This window comes from Xyrauchen texanus, chromosome 27 (genome assembly GCF_025860055.1).
Source record: "Xyrauchen texanus isolate HMW12.3.18 chromosome 27, RBS_HiC_50CHRs, whole genome shotgun sequence".
Classification (NCBI taxonomy): domain Eukaryota; kingdom Metazoa; phylum Chordata; class Actinopteri; order Cypriniformes; family Catostomidae; genus Xyrauchen; species Xyrauchen texanus.
In genome coordinates this window covers 35,166,830-35,193,834 of record NC_068302.1, presented here as the reverse complement: position 1 = coordinate 35,193,834, position 27,005 = coordinate 35,166,830, and the positions used below count along the sequence as shown (strand labels likewise).

Genomic DNA, 27,005 nt, shown 5'->3' with positions numbered 1-27,005 from the left:
ATTCATGAAATAATTCAAATCCACCACCTTCTTCTCATCATCATTTTCAGTCATCTCTATTTAAGGGATAGTTCACCCAAAAAGGAAAAAAAAAATGATAATTTACTCAATACCCATGTAGTTCCAACACAGCAGTAGTGTAGTCTAGGGTATATGCAGGCATACATTGCGTATGCCCACCTAAAGTAAGTTATGATACGTATGGCCGTCAGTACAACGAGTAGGCTTTTGACTTGGAACTTTTAATCTACTAACATGATGCCGCAGCACCATTGAGTGAATTGTGTTTTTAATTTTATTTTAAAAAGTGTACATACTGTAGTTACTCTCTAAATGCGCATGGAGCAGCAGGAGGCCGTAACTGATGGCACTGGCAAGACAGACAGTCTAAGTTGATACAACAATCAGAACGTTAATTTCAGACGTGATTGGATATTTGCTAACCAATCATATTTTCTGTTTCAGTAAGGGGCAGGACATTTCCAGTGTCTAATGCACTATAATTTTATATTTCTCTGCTAAATGTAAATACATCCATTTAAATTTAACATATGCAATTAAACTTTGTGTAAATACTACATGTTTGTGCACAAGTGCTAGTTTTTGATGCTCTTTGCAGATGCTGGACAACTGTTTCCCTTAATTATATAAAATGTCATTTTATTCAACATTCATCAATTGTATAATTTTTTTTTGCCTTTTACTGCTGTCGGTAGTGCTTTTTTCTCACGATATCTTATAATTTCAATGTATATTTCTAAGTAGGAAAACAATTTCACTATACACAGAAAGCACTTTATAGTACACAACTAAAACAAATAACCATTCATTCTTATGAAGACTGTTACGTACGCAGACGAGGGCAGACGAGGAGTGGGGATCTAACTGCGGGTTCTTTATTGAAAACAAAGTGAAGGCAAACAAACAGGAACAAAAGAAACATCCACGATGGGAAATAATGAAACAAAAACACGAAAAACATCCAAGAAGAACACAGGCTGGGGAAACATCCAAGAAAGGCAAAGATAACATACATCAACGTTCACATTCAATGAAACATACAACGATCGACAAGGAGTGGAGAAACAGCAGGGTTTAAATACACGGGAGACATGATGATAACAAACGACAATCAGGTGAGAACAATGACACAGGGCTGGCAGTGATGAGGGCCGGAAATTGTGGGAAGTGTAGTTTTTTACAAAGACTAGTGAAACACAGGGCAGACAACAAGGGAATCATGACAAAGACTATATATGGTAACACCAGATATTAACTTGAACATTACTACACTCAAATTAGTTATACAATGCTTAACAGTCTATTGCATATTATGTATGCATTAGTTTATTAATTAGGGTAATTATAAAGTATTAACAATTTTTATAGTAGCCTAATGAAAGGAACCTTAATGACACCTATTAATTTAAAAAAATATTTATCATCAAATTATCCATGTCTTATGAAGTCGTATGATAGCTTTGTGTGAGGAACAGATATTTAAGTCATTATTCACTGATAATCTTCCCCTATGTCAAAGCTCTCAAATATAATTTGTGATTGCTTTTTTAAATGCGTCACGTTCCATCGCTTGACTAGTACCAATGACATTTGGCATCAATGATATCAGACCTAACGTTTGGCATCCAAAGACGCCATTTTCAAATTGAACAGCAACGTGAATGTTATTTGAAAGCTACAGAGTAGGGGAAGATTATCAGCGAATTACAATTTCTGTCTGTTTCACACAAAACTATCATATGACTTTAGAAGTCTTGGAATAAAGATAACAAGATGTATCTACAAATTTTGTGAAAATGTTCTGGTACTTTTTTGTGCTGTCTTTTGTGATCTACTTTTGTAATATGAAAAGACCGAGGCTTGGACATTCTGCCTAGCATCTCCATTTATGTTTCAAAAAGTAAGAAAATAGTACTGGTTTAAAACGACATTGGTAAGGTGAACTATTCATTTAATAAACTGTGACCAAAATAAATAAATTGTGTCTTACCAAGTAATCATCTGGCTTGATCCCAAACAGCTCCCGGAAGTAGCGGAAAGCCAAAGGTGCGTATGTCTTGAAACGGAAGTCTGGATAATGGTGCGCTGGAGTCAGATTGCTCCCCTCACTGTAAAAGTGAAAGTATTTTCTTCAGGTATCACAAAGAACAACACGTACATGTACTGTAAATCAACTGTGAGTCGCATTAATTAATGTCACATTCTCCAGGACAAGAAGCTTCAGGGCAGAATCTGAGGATCCTCTGAAAAGACTGGAAATTATGAGAAACTGTAACCCAAACTAAATGCGTCTTTATTCCAGAGGAACAGAGACACATTTGATCTTTCTTAGCCCTATTCAGTGTGTCCTTGTTGCAATGTGACCCACCAGCAGAAAACACCAGAGGTAATCTTTTTCAGACACAAGGCGATCCTAGTCAAGTTTGACTGGCAGTTACTCAAACTAAAACCAAATAAGTTACATATGATCAAATGAACTGTAAGCGAGCCGAGCTCTGTGAAAAACAAATCCTGTAACCCACTTTTGTGCTTTTTATTTTTTCCCAGGCCACTCCATATGAGGCATGTCATTAGTATTCGGATTAACCCCATTTTCATTTTTAATGAGAAAGTGTGTTCAAAGGTTGTGATGATGTCATTAGTATTTAAATTAACCCTATTTTAATTGTTCAATAAAAACATGTGACTTTAAAGGGTTTAATGATTTTATAAATCACTTAAAAATATCTTACTAATCACTTATGATAAAAAGTCCCAGTGACCCCTCAAAAGTGGGTTACAGAGTTGGTAATTTTTCAGGGCACGTCTCAGACAACACTAGAGTTCCAGCCGTTAGCTGTTTTCAGACTTTGACCCACAACTAGATAAACCCCAATATGTGTCGTTTATGTAAGACAATCCAAACAGATACAATTGACCTCTAAATTGATGCTATTCTCTAAATACTGTCTGGCACAACAGCAGGCCAATGAGAGCCAGACAACTGACCTGACACTACACCGTAACAGTGTGCAAATCTCCTAAATCGACATATGCTTCATTTTTCATGGCCTTGCTGATGATGTAGGCTTCCCAAATGTTTTTGTCTTATGTACCCCCATAGTCACATCAATAACTACGTTTCCATCCAAGAATGTTTTGCGGAAAGTTTTTAGTGCATCAAAATGAAGCTGATGGAAACGCACATTATTGCTAAAATGTCACAAATGTCAACATAATATTTTTCTGTTTAACTCAAGTGCATGAACTATATGTCGATACATGAAATGTCGCAACATGTTTGGAAACACTTTTTGCTGATAAAATTTGCATTTTATTTATATATTAATTTTTTGGCATTTTCATGAAGATTTTTTGGAACACTTACAGCCCAATTCTATTAAATTATTTTTTTGTCTACTTTTGAAAAAAATGGCATCAAAATCCCCTGTATTAAATTAAATAAATTACCAAACGAAAAAAAGCATTAAATTAAATGTTTTTATTACCAAACGAAAACATTTTTTTTTAGACCTACAGTTTATATGCCTTTTCTTTTCTCAAACTTAAATTACATTTACCCTGTTCTGTAGATTAATAAAGTTGGCTGAATGATGTTCTCAGAATGTTCTGCACTTTTTTCAAGACTATAAACTATCAGAACAATTTGTCCAATGCGGAGTTCACTGTCAGAAAATAAGCTTTTGAACCTTTTAAAACATTTAAATACTTTAAATCTAACCCTCTTTACCTCAGATCGCATTTACTGCTTCTTCAGAAAATATAAATTAGCATTTTGAAGCTAAAATAAATTTTAGATGACAATCAAGTTCAGTTGGTTGTTAAAAGTTGCTGGAGAAATATGCGGGACTTAATGCAGTTGTGATGGTGATTCTTTTCATTAGATGATTGTTCAAAGCATTGAATATCAGGAATGTATCATATGTAAACCCTGATATTACACCACATAATATTTTTTCTTTAATAGTTGTGCACACATATATATACAAATTGATTTATGGTCCTTTTACTGATTTATTTTGTGCTAAACCAAAACTTATGCGACAAAGTGTTTTTTTAGGCATGACGTCATCACGCACATCCTTTTTGTCAATAAAAGGCCATTTGAATGTAAACGGGCAGAAGGCGGCAAATGTCGCAATTTTATTTTCTGCATTTTCACTTTGTCGATAACAAAATAGAGTGAAAGGTGGATGGAAACTAGTCTAATAAGGCTCAAACAGCCCTTCATCAACACCAAAGAATACGTTCCTTTTAACCCATATTATACTGGATATAATTTACTGCAGCATTATCATTAATGTTTAAAAAGTTACTTTAAAACAAAAACAATTAATACAGTGGCTGAAAAACAGACTGACCAACAGATATATGTTATGCTACGGGAGTCATCCACACAAATGTATAAAACTTGCACACATAATTTTGTTTTCTTTGCTTACAAAAGTTACTGGGAAAAAAAACACATGATATTAATCACAATATTTATTTAATTGGGACACTAATATTTCCTTGTTTGAAAAGAAATGGAGAGCTTATGACCCAATCTAAAATGCCACAAACACAATACAATGTTAAACAAATAATTGGTGAGAATTTGAGAAATTTGTTAAGCAGGATGGACAGGCCTGGTGTGGCCTACTAACTATTCCTGAACACCAAAGGAGGCCCATTTGGAGTATTTTGAATTATTTTTGTATATCAACAAGCACTAGTCAGACATCTTTGACTGCTGTCATGTATATTGCGCTGCTTTTAAAAGATGCAGTGTCAAGTTACAACTCTGAAAATGGAGAACCCATTCGGTTTCAGTCAGCTGCTCTGCATCTTAATGTTTTGAGCACAAGTGCGTGCTGGGCTCGTTCTCGCACCCATCTGCAATATTTTTACTTGTTGGTATATGTAAACATGCACTATACGGACGTCTTTGAGTTTTGACGGCATTTCCGCCAATGTGCACCTCAGTGCACGATGATACTGTATAGTATGTGTGTGCACGTCTTGTTTATCCTGTTTTGGACTATGTATGTGTGGGTTTTTCAGCTCATATCAGTGTGGATTGTATGTTCTTTCAGCTCATATCAGTGTGGATCTCTTGAACGTGTAATAATATGATTCAAGTTTTGCAAAGGAACTGTTATTGAAGGATGGGCAGTTAAAAAAACTGTTGGGTCGATCGCAAAACTGTGAGTAAATAGTTTCATTCATGAATATTTCAAATCTTCATGACTGTTTGATAGTTTATGGTGCTACTGTGCTTGAGTGAGGTTTAATATATTCTGATACAATGTGTAGGATATGTGTTATGTGTAAACACTGAAATGTATAATGGAGCTTGTTCATGATTGATTTTGAGTTTCAAATATGGCTGTATTCGAGGGGCTGCACGATGTTAGCCAATCTTAACAGTGGGTGCTTACATTGAAGTTTAAAGGAGCTGCTGAGGCCAAAACAGGGTGGTACATCATCACATAACTAAATTATGACAGTTTTGGTGCAAAAAATAAATACAACTTTACTAACATTATCAGTGGACCTCAGGGAAGATAATAAATTATAAAAAAAGAATATGCAGCAATTGCACAAAAGACTGTCCTTTGTCCATACCTGGGTAAGAACACACTCTCCACCACATAGAAGTCCTGCATGAGCACATCTCGGTCAGGTTTTGAGGTCAGGTTCCCCACGGTGTAACCAATGCCCAGCTGGATTGCTCCTTTCAGGGCAGATGACGTAGTCTGACAAAAATATTGGTAAACAAAATCAAAATAAATCAGTCAACCCAAGTAATTTTTTTTATATATATATAATGTAGGTCTATTGAGGTAATTTAAATGCACAAAACAGGTTCCCACAGGTTTTTTCAATTCATTTTCATATCCATTTTTCAACTTTTGATCTATTACTGAATAAGGAAGTTTAAAATAAAATTGTAAATGAATCATTCAGATCAAGTTGTGAATATGATTCATTTGGAAAGAACCAACATAAAAGAACAACTTGCTTCTAAATCAGATATCAATATGGCTTGTGTGCAATTTTACTCTACACAAGAGCAATATCTAGCCAATGAAATATTTTTGTGCATAGCATAACAATAAAAAAATTATATTCACTACAGCAATGTCAATGACTTTTAAAATGTTATTTATTTCCATTATTTTACCAGTCTTGGAATACATACATTTTAAATATTTCCAGATTTTCCATGACTATGGGAGCCATTTATGGGTCAAACCTCTTGAGCAAAGTTCAATGAAATGGTTTGATCAACCATAACAAGAAAAGTAGATTACATGTTGTTGGCTTCTAACTACACCATCAACTCCTGGAATCTTGGACAGATTCAACAGACCGCTGTTTATACCAATATTTAGGAGAGTGGACACTATTAACATTATGAAATCATCATAGGAGACATTGAAAATAAGGTGATTTGAAAAATGGAGCTCATTCTTCAGACTAAACAGAGGTGTTGAGGGAAAATTTACTAATGTAGGCTAGCGTGTATCAATGTGTCATTTACTAGCTAATGATGTTAATATTTAACACAAGGAGGAAGAGTACATAAATCAAACTAATGAACTAATACACAAACCAAAAAATGCTTTATAAAGCTGAAGTGTGTAATTTTTTATATGAAAATACTAGCTTCATTTGCAAAGAGACCATTAAAGTTGCACTCAGTAACTTTTGTCTTTGTGTCATCTTGGACTTATACTGACACCTAGCGGCTTGGATGCAGCATAATTTAAAATAAAACGTTTTCAGTTTCAGGTGCCATTGTATTAATTTAGTATTCACAGTCAGCCATGATTAATTTAATCAATGAGTGAAAGTGTCAAATAACAGGACAGTTACTGAGATTAAGCAAGTTGTAATTGGCTGGTCATGTGATCATAACATGGCAGCCCCCATGTGCAGACCCTCTTCGTCTAGAATAAAACAGCTTTTATAAGATTACTGATATAACTGGAGTCTTTGTTTTAATGAGAGTGGTCATGATTTCCTACATATATTGCAAAATAACAATTCATGTCTTTAGGAGTTCCAATTTTTATTGAGGAAAACAAATTACTGAATGCTTCTTTAAGTAAGCCATTTTTCGGTTGATTTCCCTGAAAAATGTACTGTGGCTTAGTAGCATTGCTCTGTTTGTTTGTGCATTTCTATGAGCATGACATAGCAACAGTGGTTTAACAAATGTAGGGAGTTCAGGGCAGGACTGTCTGTTTGACCAATGTCAGATGGGGTGAGTGTTATTAATTTTTGCATTTCCATTTGGTGTGCCGCAACAATAACACACTTCAACTAAAAAAGACAAAGGTTAAATGAATAGATAATAATACATCTATTTATTTAAATACATAAATAAATGTTTAAAGCTGTTTAATTATAATAAAATAAAAATTATTTAATTATCAAATAAATAATAAATAAATAAGAAACATTTTTACCTTTTTGTACGTTTTCTCTCGACTGTTATTTCTAGACCCGCTGACTCCATTCTCATTGGTCGATGACATCTTTGATTAAAGCAATAAAGAGTTAAAGGTCAAATGAGACACATTTACAACCATTGGTTCAGTAGGCTGGGCAAACAAATATCTTGATATGTAGGGCAGGGGGGATCCTCAATATCGATGATAAACCTTTTCGAGTAATTTTCGATATTTAGTCTATGTTCTACATCTAGACCAGGGGTGCTAATTACGTCGATCATTCGAAATCGCCTGGTCAAATCCAGGAAGAGGAACTTTGTTGGAAACTTAATGACTGGCTAGGAGGAGAGTCAAATGTCCACTGAAGACGATGAATTTATGGCAAAAAAAGGGTCATACAACAAACTAAACTAAAATGAGTATACATCTTGAACTTTAAATTAAAAGGTAGATTACCCTGTTTACAAACAAGTTATTTTTACATTAATTCTTGGGGTCTAACAAAAATGTGGAAAGCATTGCTTCCCCATTAATGGTATGAAATGTATATCGTGATACTGTAAATATTGATTATAAACGATATGAAAAGAAAATATTGTGATAATATTTTTGGCCATATTGCCCAGCCCTATAGTTGAGTATATGTAAATAATGTCCTCAGGCCCTGCCCAGCCATAAACCATTCAATTTGCAACAGAGCCTGATACGGACCACAGGATTTCCTGCCACAATGTGTAAGTAGCCTGTAAATGGAGCAATGTGTGGCTCTGCTAATGAAATATGATGTCATTGGGGCTTACCTTGTTTTAACCGAGAACGCAGGTGTTGGTGTGCTGTTCACGGCTTCTGCACGGCTCGGTCATGTGGACTGGATGGAAGGCAGAGGTCTGTGAGTTGTTTAGAATGGATGTTCTTGCTATCAACCTGAGGATGGGAAGAGATTAAGTTAGTGTGACCTAGTTAGACCTAGTTACTGTGGCTGTGGTTGGAAAACCAAAAAGCTTTAATGTCAAACAATGAGGGTTAATCTCAGAAAACCTGTCTAGAACATGTCAAGGTCATATTTCACACCAAAATCAATAGAAATACATTACAATTTATATTTAAAATTACATTTAGAAAATATAGTCTACTGTAAGACTAACATTTTTCAGAATACAAATGAGCTTTATTGCCAGTGCATAAACACACAGGGAATTTGTCTTGGTCACAGAAGCACCCAGTGCACAAATAATATGACAACGTGACACAGATAATAAAAATAAAATACATATAAATTATATAAATAAATATATTATATGAAAGAATAATGCAAGTACAAATAGGGATATTTTATGTTTGCATTGTGATGTTATTTTATTGACAATTATGCACTCTCTTCCCCAATTCTCATTGTCATAATGCAAAACCATCTCATTCTCATTACTGTAATGTGGAAAAAAATCATGATATATTATTTAGATTGTAAAGTATTTATACAGCATGGTAGTGTTTGATGCACTTCTTGTACCTGTATTACAGTAATGAGAATCTAATGAGAATAACTACAGAGAATATTTATTCTCACTAAATCTCTGGACGCATTATTGTAATACCATGTAAAATCGTAATGGTCTGAAAATAGGTTAGATTTTCTTTGGAGGTTACATTATACAGTAGGTTCTCCTAGAACTGTATTGGTTTCTGGGGTCTTTAAAGCATTAGTACATAAATGGTTTGTAACTAACTAGAGAATGCAAAGATCTTTGTGGAATTTATGGTGAAGTGTAGAATTTCTCCACCACTAGAGTCACAAAATTTGATGATGATTTTCCAACAGGTTTCCTGAACACCCATCCAATCTACCATCGATTGATCAAACTGATCGTCCCAGCCCAGGCCCCAAACTCAAGGCCTTAGTTGAGAAATTGACATGTTGGACCGCTCAAACAAACAAAATAACACTGAAAGCACCACAAAGCTGCAGTGTTTACCCTATGAACGGCTTACTTGTAGATGTCTCTGCACATTGTTTGGCCAGAAGAAAATATTTTGTCAACGAAAAGAATGCACACATCACTTTAGTAGGTTCTCCAATGGCAAACTTGATTAAGGGGGGGAATTTCTTTTTTTTAAATGAACACTTGTCACCAGGCTTATTTACATAAAGTTTTAATTGATAAAAATACTAAATTGACAAATATACTTCTGTGGAGCGGAGGGGGGCGGGGCCGGTCGGAATATCGCGCGCCCGGTCCCCAATCAGCCTGATGAAGCGCGAGGATAAAAGCGACGGTGGCGATTGTTCGAGAGAGAGAATTACGGACATGTCCGTCATGTGTGTTGTTTATGTGTTTTGAGTTTCTCATTAAAATATAATTTATGTTGACAAGCGGTTCTCGCCTCCTCCTTGCCCATCCTTCAACTGTGTTACATTGGTGCGAAACCGGGAAGGAGGAGGGATGCCCGTCGCAGAGTCCTCGACACTGCCGTCCACCCAGGGGCGCCGCTGCCATCTGCCGGGGGCGGAGTAGCCCGACCGCCGGATGCGGAGTGCGGCCGTCGTCCAGCGGGGCAAGTGGGGACTGGATACCCGACCGCCTGGGCGAGGAGCCGCTGCCGGGCGGAGGAGTGCCCTGCCGTCCCCAGAGACGCGGAGGGTCGAGGGAAGACCGCCCGTCGCGAGGAGGAGGAAGAAACTCTCCGACCGCCGGGCGGTAGAGCCGCTGCCAGGGGCGGAGGAGTGTCCCCATTTGCCGCCAGAAAAGCGGAGCGCGTTCTACCCGCTGGGGTCAGCGGTTTCACTCGGTTCGCCCGGTGTTGGAGCGGCTGTCGTCCGCCTGAGTGTGGAGGAGTGTTCGAGGACCACGTGACGGTACATCAGAGAACCGGTGAGTGAGCTTTTCTCTCTCTCTCTCTCTCTCCCTGTCGCACCGTGTTGGCCTTTTCCCTCGCCTATTTTGTTTTTTGTTGTTGTTGTTGTTGTTGTTGTTGTTGTTGTCTTCCCTCCTGTCTCCTCCCAGGGCGAGGAAGGCGGGGATGACCAGCGGAGCGCAAGATACACCCGCCCCAGGGATAGGGGGGTATGCGTCATGCCGGTGGCACCCGGCCTGAGATAACGCCGGGAGGAGTGTGGAGCGGAGGGCGGGGCGGTCGGAATATCAGCGCCGGTCCCCAATCAGCCTGATGAGTAGCCTGAGGATAAAAGCGGCCGGTGACGATTGTTCGAGAGAGAGAATTACGGACATGTCCGTCATGTGTGTTGTTTATGTGTTTTGAGTTTCTCATTAAAATATAATTTATGTTGACAAGCCGGTTCTCGCCTCCTCCTTGCCCATCCTTCAACTGTGTTACAACTTCCAACAAAGAAGTTGCATTTGATTAAAGGGTCATGGACAATAAAGGAGGTGATGAAAATGTAAAGTTTAAAACACATGTGTAATGTTCATAGAAATGTAATCTTTGTGTTCATTTTGGTCTCATACATTTTTGAAAAACATTATCCTATTTTTACAAAAAATAATGACAAAAAATGTGGTGTAATCATCAAGAAAAAAATGAATTAATTTATTTCCCCTGGATATTAATAAACATGTGAGTGTACACAACTAAATAATTAATTAAAAAAAATTTTCAAGAATTTCAGCTTTAATGAGACAGATTTTTTTACTGTCACCTGATGGTTAGACCACATGACATTTTTTACTTTTAGCCCCAGAAAAAGTAACTTTGAAATTAGTAATTGAAATTCGTTTTTTATAGAAGAGGTGAACTGAAGCAATTGTTTTGCATAAATTGCATTTTTAATGTATTTTGAATAACAATGGATCTGGACCAAAAAAGTAACCATTTGACCCTAAAAAGAAAGCGCAAAAGAGAACAGAAAATTGAAATTATTAACTGGATCAGACCGTTCTGTCACATATTCAATAACTCCAACAAACAAATAACATCAATACACGAGTCATAGCATTGCTTCGGTGTATGTGAATGTGGGTCTGTAGGTGTGCGTGTGTTTACATCTACATATGCATATGATGGCCTGTATAGGTGTAAACAAACAGCATGTCTGGCCTGACATAGCAACATTGGGTCGAACAATGACATGATTTTTTGTCTGACAAATTGCAGATGGGGGGAGTCTTTGGGGAAACCTCTTTGCAAACTGTCTCACTTCACCTTTAGTGAAATAATGAGTGAGTCTCATTGAGTCAATGCAGCAACTTAATTGCTTTTATAGGTTGGTCTCATGACCAGCTAAGTGTGTGTGTGTGTGTTTGCAGCCAGCCGTCCAGCAGCCACGGCACTGAATAAATTGCTCCTCGTAAAGCCAGCAGACAGAGTGCAGGCCCTCCGAGTTGGTGTGAATGAGGAATAATGGCCTTTCAAATTGGAGGCATAAACAAACTGTGAAACTGAGCCCTTATTCAGAGCTAAGAGCAGCCTCTGAATCAGTCAGAACATCTAAAGCACCGGTGCCATTTGCTCTGTGCCAGCGTGTTTATATCCATGGGTCTACTGTGGAGAGAGAAAGAGAGAGAGAGAGAGAGAGAGCACACGCAGCAGGCATGTGAGGAACAAGGGAGGAAGAGAGAGAAAGTGTGTATGTTTGCTCCTGATAACCAGCTGTTGTCTGTAGCGTTTAACACCTGCATGCAGTTTGCCTCAACACTGCCATCCAGATCACAATATTATACAATCCTCCAGGGTGACAGGAGTCGTCCCAGTTGATTTAATTCTTCCTCCTTGTGTCTTTATCCACAATGTTGTGATTAATTAAAGTTGATGTGTGTCATTTCTGCCCCTCTAGCATCACCACGCGAACTGCTAAAATAAAGACTTTTCAAACAGAAACGCAAACGCAGCTTGGTATTATCTAGAATTCTGAGTTTCTCACTTCTAAATACGACTTATTTATGACACTAATGTGTTCAGAACTCATAATTAGGATATTTCCGACTGCACTTGAAGGCCGGAAAAGTTTCCCAGTCATAATTACAACTTGATCAGAATTAAAACACGCTATTTACGATAGAACAAATCAATGCAGAAAAGCCCTATTCCACATTAATACAGTTTTTGGTGGAAAATTTTGTTTTCCATTTTCTAATGTCATCATTTTCCAAAGTATGCTGTAACTAATTTGAAGTTGTTTACAGTTGCAAAGCTATGTAGCCAGGGCTTGACATTAACACCCGCCCACCCGCAAAATGCGGGCAGTGTTGGAGATGGATATAGCTGCAGGAAGAGCCCCAAAAAGAGGCGGGAGCTCCAAACCACCAGCAAAGATATAAGAAGCCCCTAACTTTACCCTTTCCCTAACCTTAACCATGAGTAGAAGTGACGGCCCCTTTTCGAGTTGGTGCAACCCAATTTTGGAGTAACCCTGCCTCTTTTGGAGATTCCGCCCCCATTTGGTGGTCTCCGGCCTGCAGCTATACCTACTTGTAGAGGCGGTTAACTCAATTACTCTTACTTGCCACTTTGGCAGGTGGCTGCAGCTGAAGTAAGTTTTCATCTCGCGTTCATTGCTTTATAAGCAGTAAATATGCTTCTCAAATCTGACACATGCAACTCCGCAGGACGAATGAAGCATCCTTTCGTGCAAACTGCCGCAGTGCACATCAGTGTGCTCCAGAGATAGAGCCAGAGCGAAGGCGTGATTCAGTCGGCTTCACTGGCTATCGCGGCAGTAGGTGGAGACCACAAAACTTATGTGACCCATTTGAATTCTACATAGAACGTTCTAGTTAAAAGCTCTATATGAAGGAAGCCTCTCAAACTGCTAGACAGCCCTGACATTAAACAGCACTGATGAGGTAAAGAGACTACAGTGTGGCATGCACTGGCATCGATTACCTTACCATCAAACCTGCATGTTTTTAAAATACACATCATCATCCAAACTAATGTTTTCTTTAATATGCTTCTATACCAGTTAGTTTTACTGAATCAAATAGGTCTATAGAGCTTAATTTATATTATTAATGGCCAAACTATTCTTTCATAATTCACTCACCTTTAATCCAAACCCTTAGGACTTTATTTCTTCTATGAAAATAAATAGATGATTTTTTTTTTTTTTTTTCATTTATGGGAAAAGGTGCAATAAAAGTAAATGGTATCTTCATGGAATTATTAATGGTGAAAGATGTAGCTAAAGGTTTCTTGTATTTAGGCTATTAGCTTTTCATAACAAATAATATAGTTTATTTTTTAGAAAGACTATCTACATTAGCCTAACCATAGTATTGTGGAGCCATCCATGGTCCTACCTGTGGATATGGCTTTATTATTACAAATGCCAATTATACCAATGTTAAAAAATGGAAGAACAATGGTTAACTTTCATGAAGGCAAGCACAATTACAATATTTGACTAATTCTTTCTCCTGTTTTAACTGGTCATGTGTGCATTCAGATATTCTCTATAGAGATGACTTAAATCATTACACCTGTGCCCTGCTAAACTCATATCATTCTTGTTCAAATAAAATGCCCAAAGAAACGCATGCAGTTACAGTTTCAAGTTACATGTATCCCTTTTTGTGGCGTGGGGTATTTTGGCTAGTGAAAATGCTGAGTAGCTAGTGACTTTGGAACAGCAGTAGCCACAGTGGACGATGTTAATGTCAAACCCTGAATGTAGCAATTTGGTGCATTAATACAGAATGTGTAATCACAGGTGTGCGTTAATCCACAATTAACTACGGCTTTAAATCCAGAGTCAGAACTATCCGTTTCATAATTTCTGCACACTGCAGGTTTAATGCTGAATCAAAGATATGATGATGAAACCAAGTTATTATGAAACAAGTGTCAATATAAGTTGATACATGAGTCAATATTTTTATTCAAATGACGTGAACAACATGTCTGAGAATTAGCTTAACAAATATCGGTTTTGTATCAGTTTCTGGATTAATTTATGTAACTTATGTAACATCTAATAATAAGTAACACTACTGTATTACATTGCAATTTTAACCTGTTGACAAAGACTTGGGCACAGTTTGTCCATACAGGAATATCCGTGAACATCATATTCCCAATTTAAAACTTGTAACATAAAACCTAAAGTTTAAAACATTGCATCTGACTTTCTTCTGTGATCCAATCAAGAACAATAGTCCCATTGTACAAAGAAAAGCAACTTATGTGGCACTGACAGTGGAAGGTCACGGATCATGCAGAACTTGAGGGAAGTGCCCTTTCAATGTATTAAAAGATACGTGACCATGTGCCAGACATAAGAACATGGAGAACATAAAACACTTATGTTTATATCACCATACCGCTTTTAAAACCTGTCCTCACTTTCTCTTTCCTTCCATTTATCTCTATATCGCTTCTCTACATGGTTGCTACGCGTCCAAGTTCAGTGTTAGTAAACAGTGTTTATGTCCAGTATTCCAGTGTTAACAGACAGCAAGCCTCAGATAGAAAACGTTTATTGGAGAAATCATAACGCTCAATGTTATGGCTATTGGAATAAAATACCCTCCTTTCAGTAACAAGAGCCAAAAGACAATGGTTGTTTGTTTACTCTAAAACGCACATGCACATAAGCTTGTCTAACCTGAATTTTTTTTTTTTTTGCATGATTTGAGCTAAAGAAGAATTTTTTGGATGATTTAAAATCTGTTATTAAAACAATCTTAACAAATAATTTTGTTCTTTTATATTATTTCATAATTAACTTTTTGATTTAGCTAATCGAATTGGGAATGAATGCATATGTTTATTATCCATCTTGTCTCCCAAATGCTGTACAATGTGCAGCCGTCCCAATTTCACATACTGTACTTTCATATGTTGCTTTGCAGTGAAAACTTAATCTCTTCAAGGTTTTTAACAGTTTCAAAGGATTATTCATGTATAAGGGACAGAATCCCATGCTGTTTCTTTTAATTGAGGGCTTAAAGCTATGAAACAAGATTAAGACCATATCCAACATGACACAGGCCTCAAGGATGCGCTCTTTGTTCAGACTTCATTCTTCTGTTTGCTAATTGGGTACAGTGACAGTGATTACATAATTAGCTTAGTGTACAGTGTGAAGGTTTCCCACAAAAAGCTGTTATTAAGCATGCCGAAATGTACTTCTTAATCCTAATTATTGCTGTATTGAATAGATATTGAATGGCAAAACCATGTACGCATGGGTGGTTTTGCATGAGGGAAATTAAATTCAGGTTGCTGTAGCTACCCATTCATTAAAATTGAATATAAATATATAAATAAATAAAAATAGTTTAGTACTTAAAAACATTCAAAAAGAGTATTTTTTAGACTTCAGGCTAAAAGATGGCAGTTGTGAATACAAGCAATGAAGTTTCAAGATAAGAGACATCACACCTCCAAAAGTGTCTGCAACAAACTTTACTTTATTATAGCTCGTAACAACAACACATACACAGATAAAACTGCTACTTTTAAAGCACTGTATCAAGGAGCATTGAATACAATTTGGAAACAGCCATGAGTGCAAGATGAGTTATCAATATTTTGGTAATTTTTAAACTTTATTTTCTCAACTTTTAGGAGTACACTAGCATGGTTTTAAAGCTAACAAACAGGCTTAATGTCTTTTAAAGGACATTTGGAGAATACAGCCTGTAACCTATCATTGCATTAGTTAGTTTAGTCTAAAATAATTAAGCATATTTGTAAAAGGCATGGCCTATCAGTTAGCACATATGCTTGAACACATTGAGCATTAGTGCTTTGTGGTTGAAGTAAATCTGTACTGAAAAATTCCTGATATCTTTGTCCCCTTTTCTCCATACAAAAATGGCAAAAAGTATCTTTATTTTGTAGTATTGTGGAGCGTGTCTTATGACCTCTGAAGGGCACCAGGTGAGTGTCAGTGCACAAACTAAGAAATAGTAAGAGATAAAGGAAGGGTAACATTTACTATTTACTATTCCAAGTGAGTTCACCACAGCATACATGGAGCAACATGTGTCAGGTGATCAGACTAACTGCTGAAAGTCTCAACACGTAGCAAAGGCAGAAAGATTTGCTGCAGAGGACAAATGAGTGAAAAAAAGACTGTCCTGTTGAATACTTAAAGTGCAACAACTTAATGTGTGCTCTAGTGTTAATTTTTTGAGTAACCAAACTCAGTACTCAAGAGGGACACTCCCCCAATTTCTATTGGTCGGACAAACAAATAGTCCCACCCCAAGAATGCTGAAACAATTGTAACCAGTCCTATTCGACCCGAGCGGGATTCGAACCAGCCTTCGAATCCGACATAATGAGGTGGCTAAAGGCTACAGCCTCTAGCATAATTTGCTATAGTGCTCCTCTTGAAGCCGGGGGGTTACATACTGCACAGCTACCTACCAGCTGGCAACCATTACACAAGCAGAGCAATGTTTTGAAAGTGCCACAGAGCCACAGTGTTTACACTTTTAGCCTAAGACATTAACCTACGAATGTCTTGTCGTAATACGCTGGGATCTAACAAGTATTTTTACACGGAAAACAAATTACACACTACACCTTTAACTAACTTGCCCTGCCATGACAGTGTCGACTATACCGCTCCATGTGGAAATGCTGAGAATACATTGTGTAACTGCACTGAGCTATTAATTGCAGTCATGAAAAAATTTAGTTTGCAAAGATTAAAGTGAGCATACAGTATTTTCAGGTCAAACTATAAAATAGGCACATTTCTCTGCAGAAAAACACAAAAAGTGTAAAACAGCACTTTGGGACAAATGTTTTAAAAAGTGAACTTAACTCTCTAGGATTAGACCAAAATATTTGGAAGCCAATGAGGTGTAAGAGATATGGAAGGTGGATGTCTAGAACAGGGTCATGATAAGACTCTATGCGCTTTTATCACACTGCTATCTGATAATGGTGTACCCGTTGTTCCACTCTTAGCCTAGGGATAAAGGAATCATTGTACACTTCCCGTCTGTTAAGTAACTGCATGCTGTAGATAGGGAGTTGTGATAAGTCGTAGATTTAAATGCACTATATGATACTTTGGGATGAAAAGATTCAGCAAATGCCACTGTTATTATTACAGGAGGAATCGTCAAGTGAAGAGATCTGCAGTCAACATCACTCAAGATCATTTTGTTCCAATTCAATTATACCTCAAGAAGTTTTCCTTAAGGTTATGCCTATCAAATATGTTGCAACTCCAAGGGGATTTTGAAATGGTGACAGAAATGCAACAGCAACATGAAATACTGTTCACAACACATTTTACTTTTGCAATCTGACATGTTTCTGAGCTAAACAGGATATTTAGATAAAAAATAGGTTGGAGGCAGGGCTTGTTTTTATCCATTCAGCAATAGAAATTAAGTATCCATTTCATACTGTACCAGAATGGAGCCAGGTGGTTAATGGGGTTGAGAACTAAGAGGGATTTGTGACATCAGCAGTAAAGAAAAGTTGTTTCAGAGGTTGAGCAAGTTATTGCATTTCTCGAACAACCCATGAATCATGCACAATAAGAAAAAGTAAATAGGGTCAATTTTTATTTCATTTTGACTTGTATACAAGGCCAGCGCTTGCCAAATTTATGCCTTACGTAGAGCTCTGCGATCACCTCTGGAGCTTGTGAGAGGCATGGTACGAGCTGCTCAGGTCATTGAATAAAAAATAAAGTGTGAGGAAGGGCAGTGGAGTGGAGATTCTGGTGCCCCCCTAGGCTAAGATGGTGCCCCCCTAGGGAGCTGGTGCCCTACGCAGACTGTGTAATATATAGGGAGCGGCAGTACTGAATATATAAGTTTAAATATCAACATAGAACACTCTGATAACATATAAATGATTAAATTGGTTCTTTTAATTATTTGTAGCCTAGTACCAACATGTGAGGATGTGAAATTAATCTTGTTTACTGAAAGGTATATTGTGTAAAATCTCAGGGAGTACTTTCAATTAATTATTTTAGGAGGTTCAGCTTTCAAAATACAGTAGGTTAGGTCTTAAAAGCTGAAAGTAAAACACTTTAGGAGTGCAAAATATAAACATATTAACATGTTAATATATTAGTATTAATGTATTAACAAATATTAACAGTAAAAAAAAGTAAAGTTCTTGCAAGCTGTTTTGCAGGGGCACTTATTACAAAAGAGCAAATGGTATATGGGATGTTTAAATCTAATTCTAAAACTCAAAACACGGTAACTACAACAACAAATCCCGTGACCGAGCCCTGTCCATGCAGAGGACAAATTACTGCCTAAGCTTGTATCTGAAGAGAGCTTTTCCAGGAACTTACTGCCCACTGGGGACATGTTGCTGTTGGAGGCAATTGATGCATTTTTTTCTGAAGATGAAAATAACAGGATATGTGTATGTCTAGATTCCATTGTTGTTATGAAACCAATGAGACCAACAACATTGCCTGCATTTCCATCCGTCTCTCCACTACATTGGCTCACGACAGTTGACACGCACAGCTTAAATGTGAAAATGTTGGTTCAGTCCTACACCTAAAGCAGCCAATCATGACAACAAACTTATTTACAAGCATTCCAGGGAGGGTTTGCCCTGCCACTCTAATCTGAGTTATCTCGTTGCAATTTCTACAAGAAATATTTATTAATGCTTGCTATGGCATTTAGTGGTCACAATTAGTTATTCATCATTATTACTGCCCACACTTACCTTAACACTAAGTATTAAAAGAACAGTTTACGCAAATATAAAATGTTTGTCATAATTTACTCATCTCATGTTGTTCCATCACTGTATAATATGTGGCATCACTGCAGCATGCTTATTTTGTTTATTTAGAGTCCAACAGATACCCCACACCAACCCCTACCCTTAACCCTAACCTTCACTTACAAAAATTATCCAATTTATTCAGTTTTACTACAGCAACCATAGTACTTCCATGGTATTTTGTAGTAAAATCACAGTAACCACAAAATGGTTAAACATGGTTAATTTATTAACATCATATTATAATAGTAACACAATGGTTAATTGCATTAAAACTATGGTTTCTGCAAAAAAGGCATGGCTTCTACAATATTACTCAAAAACAATAGTTAATTTGACCTGAATCAAACCTTTCTCTCAACTCCCTGACCTTCGCCATAACAATTCAGGATGAGAAAAAGTGAGACAAAAGACAGATGAGAACCTGGGACTTTTCAATTTTACCTTAATTTTTTGTGTTTTCACTAGACTATTATGCTGCCAGCTACTTTGTCGCTGCATGTCAACAGTGGCTGGCAGTTAGGTCGCTAACGGTGTGTATGGATAGTAGCCTTTCCTCCATCTTTCCACCACAGCAGAAGCTGAGAGAGAGAAGGATCACGTGAGCTCTACCATCTTCTCTCGTATTGTATGCCGCTCCCGAAAGTCGCTCTTAATTTGCATAAAGTTAAACATTTCTCAACTTTGTTGCGTTGCTGGACATGCCCACATCCGGCCGCCAATGGTCGTCGTCGCTCGTGTTGCCGGAATTTCCCAGCTCTCATTGAAAATGAATGAGATAAGGTGGTTTTGTCGCTGCATGGTGCTGGCAGTATGAACACAGCTTTAGAGTGCAAATAGCCCTGTGGCCAATGTTATTTACATCTAGTGCAATTAGTCTGAATATTTATATTCTTCAGAAAAGTATGAAAAACATATGATAGCAGGGGACCTGGGTAGCTCAGTGAGTAAAGATGCTGACTACCACACCTTGAGTTGCGAGTTTGAATCCAGGGCATGCTGAATGACTCCAGCCAGGTCCCCTTAGCAACCAAATTGGCCCAGTTGCTAGGGAGGGTAGAGTCACATGAGTTATCCTCCTCGTGGACACTATAACGTGGTTCTCACTCTCGGTGGTGCATGTGGTGAGTTGTGCATGGACGCCACAGAGAATAGTCTGAAGCCTCCAAATGCGCTATGTCTCCACAGTAACTGTCACGGTATTTAATCCTATGTCTCTTCCTTGTCTCGTGCCGTGTTCTTAGTGTGTGTTGTGTGGGTGCGTGAATGTGTGGGCGTGTTGTTTGTACCATGATTAGCGCTCTGCCGCAATCACTCCTCTCACCAGCTGTTACTCATTCCCATTCCCTTTAAATTCTCACCACTCTCTCATCTCCTTGTCAGATCGTTGTTTGTGATGTCCGGTGTTGTTCGCTCTTCAGAGTTCCAGTCCAGTTCTCTCGTTGTCCCTGTTTCGTGTCCTGTTTGCTGTTACCCGGATTCGCCGTGTCTGTTCAACACTTCTCTTCACTCTTCTCACCACGATCATCTGACCATTGGAGACTCTGCGCCACTAGACCATCACCCCGGACTTTTCCCCTATCTTCTCAATTTGACTGTCAATAAACTAATTGTCAACTTGCAACTTGCTTCCTAGCTTCATTACGTCACAGTAACACGCTCATCAAGCCACGTTACTGTCTCAGACGCAGAGGCAACTGAGATTTTTCCCCCGCCACCCAGAATGAGGTGAGTCACATTGGAAATTCGGCATTCCAAATTGGGGAGAAAAGGGGAGGGAAAAAAAATTAAAACACATGATAGCTTAAATTTAAACATAAAGTTAAAATTATGCTGTTATTTGCTGATAACATTCCCATTTGGTCTCAAATCTCAATTGCACTTGTGTTCAATAACAAAAAAAGGCACCTTTAGATGGGTCACAGCAGGTTTGACATCATTTGACACCAAACGACATTGGATCTCACATGTCACATTACCCGATCACAATGCATCAAATTTGAAAACAACAGCAAAAGAGATTTGAAATCTTCAGCAGTTTGTCCATTTTTGAACTTTTTTCTATTATATCCAGGCGGACAATAAAACATAGGGACCAAAAGATAGACACTTGGAGGTGGGCTCTTATGACTTGGGCCAGAAAGCAACCACATATTAATGCCCTAGCAACAGCCCAAAACACCTCAGAACACCTAAAAGCACTCAGAACACCTTAGTAAACACATAGCAATGTCATGGCAATCACATAAAACACCCTAACATTGTGGTTAGGTTTTGCACAGGCAAGCACCACTCAGTGCAAAACCGTAAATTTCAGTAAATTTCAGTTGATCTGTTCTGACATCCCCTTAGTGGATCAGGTACTATTTGACGCAGCTATTTCACTATTGCCAGCCTTCTTACACTGGAATACAAATGGGAGTATGAGTATCTACATATAGTGTTAACAGATGGGTTATAAGATAAAGAAACCTTCAAAAACACTATCATTGTTACAGACTGAATAAAAGAAGACAGAAGCATATTCACGGTCAACAAACCGATCAAGCTCTTTCAATTTTTATCCCTGATCAACAACATTTAAGAATGCAGTTCATTATGCTTTTGAAAATGTCACAAGGCCCAAGTGATCACATCTGCCTGTGGGCTATTACAGCCTCAGTGAACATGGTTATGTAACAAGTGTCAAATGCCAACTGCATGCTTTACCTTTTCTTTATCATACTCTTCCAGTGACTAAGCCATTTCAGTAGATCAGTTTGAAGGAATGTCATTCAGTTCTTACTAATGCAAGCCAGCCTGGGTGCTATATTGAATATTCACGATAGATTTACAATTATTCTGTTGCCGTTTTAATATTAAACAGCATCATTATTATCGGGATGACTTTTAAACACTAGTTTGCAAAAGAGCATGTCATTAGATTATAGTTTCACTTTCCCTCCTTGTCTCGTGACTTGCAAGTCGAAGACAAACACTGATTCAACAATTTGCATGTCATGACTGGTGTTCACAGAGGTCTCTGCGTGGCATTTTTCACACAGTAACTAATAAAAAGTAAATAATATAGATTAAAAGTAAATAATATAGATTAACTTAAGTTTCTGGTCAGTTAACTCATGCAATTTTTCTCCATACAATGAAAATAGTTCCAAAAGGAGTCAAAACATCAAGCACAACTCGGCACTTTGCACGGCTCTTTCAAATTAGTGGTGTTTTATTCGAATGGATAGAATCTGTTTTTTCGAACAAATCTTTTAAATGTACGAATCATTCTCGTTCACTTCCATTGTTTTGGTCGTGAATGACTGGGTGTTCTGTAATGAATCAGTTGAATCAATGATTTAGTGATTCATTCAAAACATAAAGTATGGGGCCTGGGTATCTCAGCAAGTAAAGACACAGACTACCACACCTGGAGTCGCAAGTTCGAATCCAGGGTGTGCTGAGTGAATCCAGTCAGGACTCCAAAGCAACCAATTGGCCCGGTTGCTAGGATGGGTGGAGTCATGTTGGGTTAACCTCCTCGTGGTCGCTATAATGTGGTTCTCCCTCTCGATGGGGCATGTGGTGAGTGGAGTGTGGATGCCGCGGAGAATAGTGTGAGCCTCCACACGAACTAGGTCTCCGCGGTAACATGCTCAACAAGCCACATGATAAGATGTGCAGATTGAGATTCGTCCTCCTCCACCCAGATTGAGGCAAGTCATTGCGCCACCATGAGGACTTAGAGGACATTGGGAATTGGGCAAGCCAAATTGGGGAGAAATAAATAATAATAATAAAAAAAATAAAACAAATAAAAAATGCTAATTTGTTATCACCTACATTACAAGTGAATACATAGAGAATAGATTTCTAGTTATCTCTAGAAATGGTCACTGAATGCATCATTTTGGTTTCAAAAGACTCGAGCCACTGAAATAAATCAAAATCTCCAGTATTTTAAGGAAAGCACAGAATACTGACAAGCTGAGTGATACAAATAGTAGCCAATCAGATTACAGGACTGGAACTAACTAACTATTGTATTGTATAATATGTATTGATATGAATGAAATTAAATATGATGATTAAATATCATTCTTCCTTGTTTTGTGAACCTAGAAAACAGGAATTGATTATAACTAACTAGAGTATAACTGTTTTAGTTCTTACACTACATTTTTGAGCATACTTGAAATCTCTAATTAAAAATACAGTATCACCATTTTAAGCCATTTAAGAGCAAATGCATAAATATATAGACATACAGTACATTGTCAATGACTGAAAAATATTGAGATATATTTTTAGCTAAACTGTCCAGCCCTATAACCAACACAAGAACAGCATAACAATAATTTGACCTGTGGTTGTTTAGACTATAGAGGTCTGAAAATGCAATTGTCTCATCAACCTTTGTCTCAGCCATGCATTTTCACACCTTTTGTTATGAAATTCTTCAAGTAAAGGGTGCATACAGGTGTAGAGAAAGATGAATGTTCCAAAGATGTGTTTTACCTGGCGCTCATTTGCATCCACTCATTTCCCATTCAAAGGCACTGGCTAAATAACCTTTTGCCAAGAGTTGCATGACAGAATGAAAAGAACAGGAACTCCTACGCCAGATGCCATCTTTCAGAATGCACTGCCCCTCAAACAAACCTTAAACCCTTGCAAAATACACTTTAGCATTTTCTACATGCCCTAAGTGACTTTGACAAAACTATTTAAGGAAGGAATCCTCCTGTCCTAAGCCATACCTGTTCCAACAGTGTTATGTGAGTGACAAATACCACACAGATTATACCAATATTATCAAAGTAAGGGCTTTGAGAACCTCTAATGCTTGATGTCAGTGATTAATGATAAATGTTTTTTCTGATTGTATATATTAGATTTCTCTAAAACATTACAGCAATAAGCATTTTAAGTGTAAAGCATTCCAAAACCACAACCACACCCAGATGGACGGCACTAATTATTTATAACAATAAATAACATTTATTTATAATGTACACTGGTGGCCAATAGTTTAAAATAATGTAATGATTTTGCTCTTATGGAAATAAATTGGCACTTTGATTTACCAAAGTGGCATTCAACTGATCACAGTGTATAGTCAGGACATTAATAACATGAAAAATTACTATTACAATTTGAAAAATAAAAGTTCAGAACTTTTGAACAAACATCTTCAATGTTCTTCAATCCTTGGCATTCCAGCTGCCAGTTTGTCCAGATACTCAGGTGACATGTCATCCTCACTTCCTGTAGCACTTGCCATAGATGTGACTTTCTTGTCAGGCACTTCTCACGCACCTTACAGTCTAACTGATCCCACAAAAGCTCAATGGGGTTAAGAACCATAACACTCTTTTCCAATTATCTGTTTTTCTTTTTCAAAGTGGCTTTTTCTTTTCAATTCTTCCCATAAGGCCTGCACCTTTGAGTCTTCTCTTTATTGCTCTACATGAAACTGTTGAGTGGGTAGAATTCAAGGAAGCTGTCAGCTGAGGACATGTGAGGTGTCTATTTCTCAAACTAGAGACTCTGATGTACTTATCGTCTTGTTTAGTTGTACACGTGGCCTTCCACATCTCTTTCTGTACTTGTTAGAGCCAGTTGTCCTTTGACTTTGAAGACTGTAGTGTACACCTTTGTATGAAATCTTCTGTTTTTTGGCAATTTCAAGCATTGTATAGCCTTCATTCCTCAAATAAATTATTGACTGATGAGTTTCTAGAGAAAGACGTTTTTTTGGGGGCATTTTTGACCTAATATTGACCTTAAGACATGCCAGTCTACTGTGGTCACTCAAAAACAAACACAAAGACAATGTTAAGCTTCATTTAACAAACCAAATAGCTTTCAGCTGTGTTTGATATAATGGCAAGTGATTTTCTAGTACCAAATTAGCAATTTAGCATGATTACTCAAGCATAAGGTGTTGGAGTGATGGCTGCTGAAAATGGGGCTTGTCTAGATTTGATAAAAAATTACTTTTTTCCAAATAGTGATGGTACATCAGTAATGTCCTGACTATACTTTATACTAATTTTTGAAAGAAAATTAGAGATGAGTAGAAATTAAGCATTGTGATAATCAACATTATGCCATAAATGCTGACCAATTGAACTTGTATTGAACCCGGAAAATTCCTTTAAGCTTTAGTAGACAAGGATGCACCACAATTATTTATTGTATACTAACAAGACCTACTCTCAACATTGAATACCTTACATAAAACCAGTAACACTGCTATCTGTTGTATGCAGCAAACTAAGTAAGTACTCAAGAGAAATCTTGATATCATATGACTCACTGTGTGCTCTCTTTTATACTCTCTGGACCGAAAGTCCTTCTCATAGTCAAAAGTTCACAATCAAATCACCACTACAGATATACTAATGATGATGACTATGGCCTAGTCCAGCCAGAGAGATGGTATTTCACACATTAAGATGAAAAAAGCATGTCACATCCCAAACAAGAACTCTTCTGTACTGATCTGGGACCAGCTTAGTTGCCTTCAAATGTGACCTATTCTACTGTATTATAAAAGAGGAGTTCAAGCTGGTTTGGGGCTAGTATGTAAATGTCTGTCAACTGGCTGTCTGCAGTCTGAACAGAAGGGAGGAATGTAGCATGCCACTGTGGGAACAATAAATATGTGCATGGGAGTTAGACCGCCGGTCACGACAGGAGCTGTTCACCTTCCAGCTGCCGTTTTGAAAGGCTCAACAAAGATTTTAAAGAAAATGTAATTGTCTATTGGTCTGATTCTGATAGAGGATTTAGGACAGTGTTCTCAACTGGTTTTGCTTCAGGATCCAGACTTTACATTGGACATCAAGTAGTGACCCAACACAGTATCAGACCCATAACCCGTTTGGATAAAACGCTGAAGAGTTTGACTGGACACATGACCTCTTAGAACAACAAAAGTCATGGAAAGCATTTTCTTCTCCAATTAAAAGTTGTTGTGTCTATTTATTTTGCAATCTTAACTATACTGTACATGATTCATATTTACAGAATACTGTATAGGTACTGTATACTTCCTGTTATTTAGAAAAATGCTACATAACTTCATCACATCGCAAACATAATTAAAAAAAAAACATCTTACCTGTCTATATCTCCTTTTTGGGTGGTGTCTGTCTTGCTTTCAGAAATAGAAGGATTTGCGTAAACTAATATTCCCAAAAGATCCCAAAACCTTTCGCTCTCTACACAGGTGTACTGAATGTTCCCTCTACTTCGTGAAATTGTTAATGAAGGCGAATGTAAAGTCAAAGCAGCGCAAGTCTCCGCCTCTTCCAGCACTCCAGAGGAAAACCCACTTTCAATATGAGCTTTCGATGCCACCTGCAGGCCGTCTATCTATGGCTGTGTCTCGTTTCGAAGGCTGCGTGACAGCTTGAAGGCTGCAGTATACCGTGTGTCTCGTTTAAACGAGGCGGCCTGCGTTGGACAAACGGACACGGAACGTAACATGGTTGCTATGACAGCACGCCACACTTTAACAAGCGCGAGCGCTTTGCGTGAGAAGGGAACAATGTACCTATGGAAGGGAATGCATGAGGTACATTTTAGGAGAGTTATAATGATGTTAAGAGAAAATGCAATAGATTTTACAGGTGTACTTTTAGTCTAATACTTTATTTTAATTATATATTAATATAATTATACATATTATATACTATGCACCCATCTACTGAGGTACTTCAACTTGGGAATTAACATTCCTTGATTTTGAACATCATGTTTACGGGAAAATTGGCGTCATTTTTTTTTTAGACATTTCCGTTGAAGCAAAGAATTATCTATCTATCTATCTATCTATCTATCTATCTATCTATCTATCTGTCA

General features: G+C 37.6%; 1 protein-coding gene across 1 annotated transcript in view; it reads right to left on the bottom strand.

Moving 5' to 3' along the window:
• pip5k1bb (phosphatidylinositol-4-phosphate 5-kinase, type I, beta b) overlaps positions 1-26,398 on the bottom strand; it is a 59,653-nt gene extending 33,255 nt beyond the window's left edge. The window contains exons 1-5 of the mRNA XM_052094277.1: positions 26,263-26,398; positions 8,264-8,387; positions 7,479-7,547; positions 5,629-5,759; positions 2,012-2,129 (exon numbers count right to left, since the gene is read on the bottom strand). Coding sequence (XP_051950237.1) covers positions 2,012-2,129; positions 5,629-5,759; positions 7,479-7,547 — 318 coding nt within the window. The 5' untranslated portion in view covers positions 8,264-8,387; positions 26,263-26,398. The remainder of the gene's footprint in view (positions 1-2,011; positions 2,130-5,628; positions 5,760-7,478; positions 7,548-8,263; positions 8,388-26,262) is intronic.
• Positions 26,399-27,005: the final 607 nt, after the last annotated feature.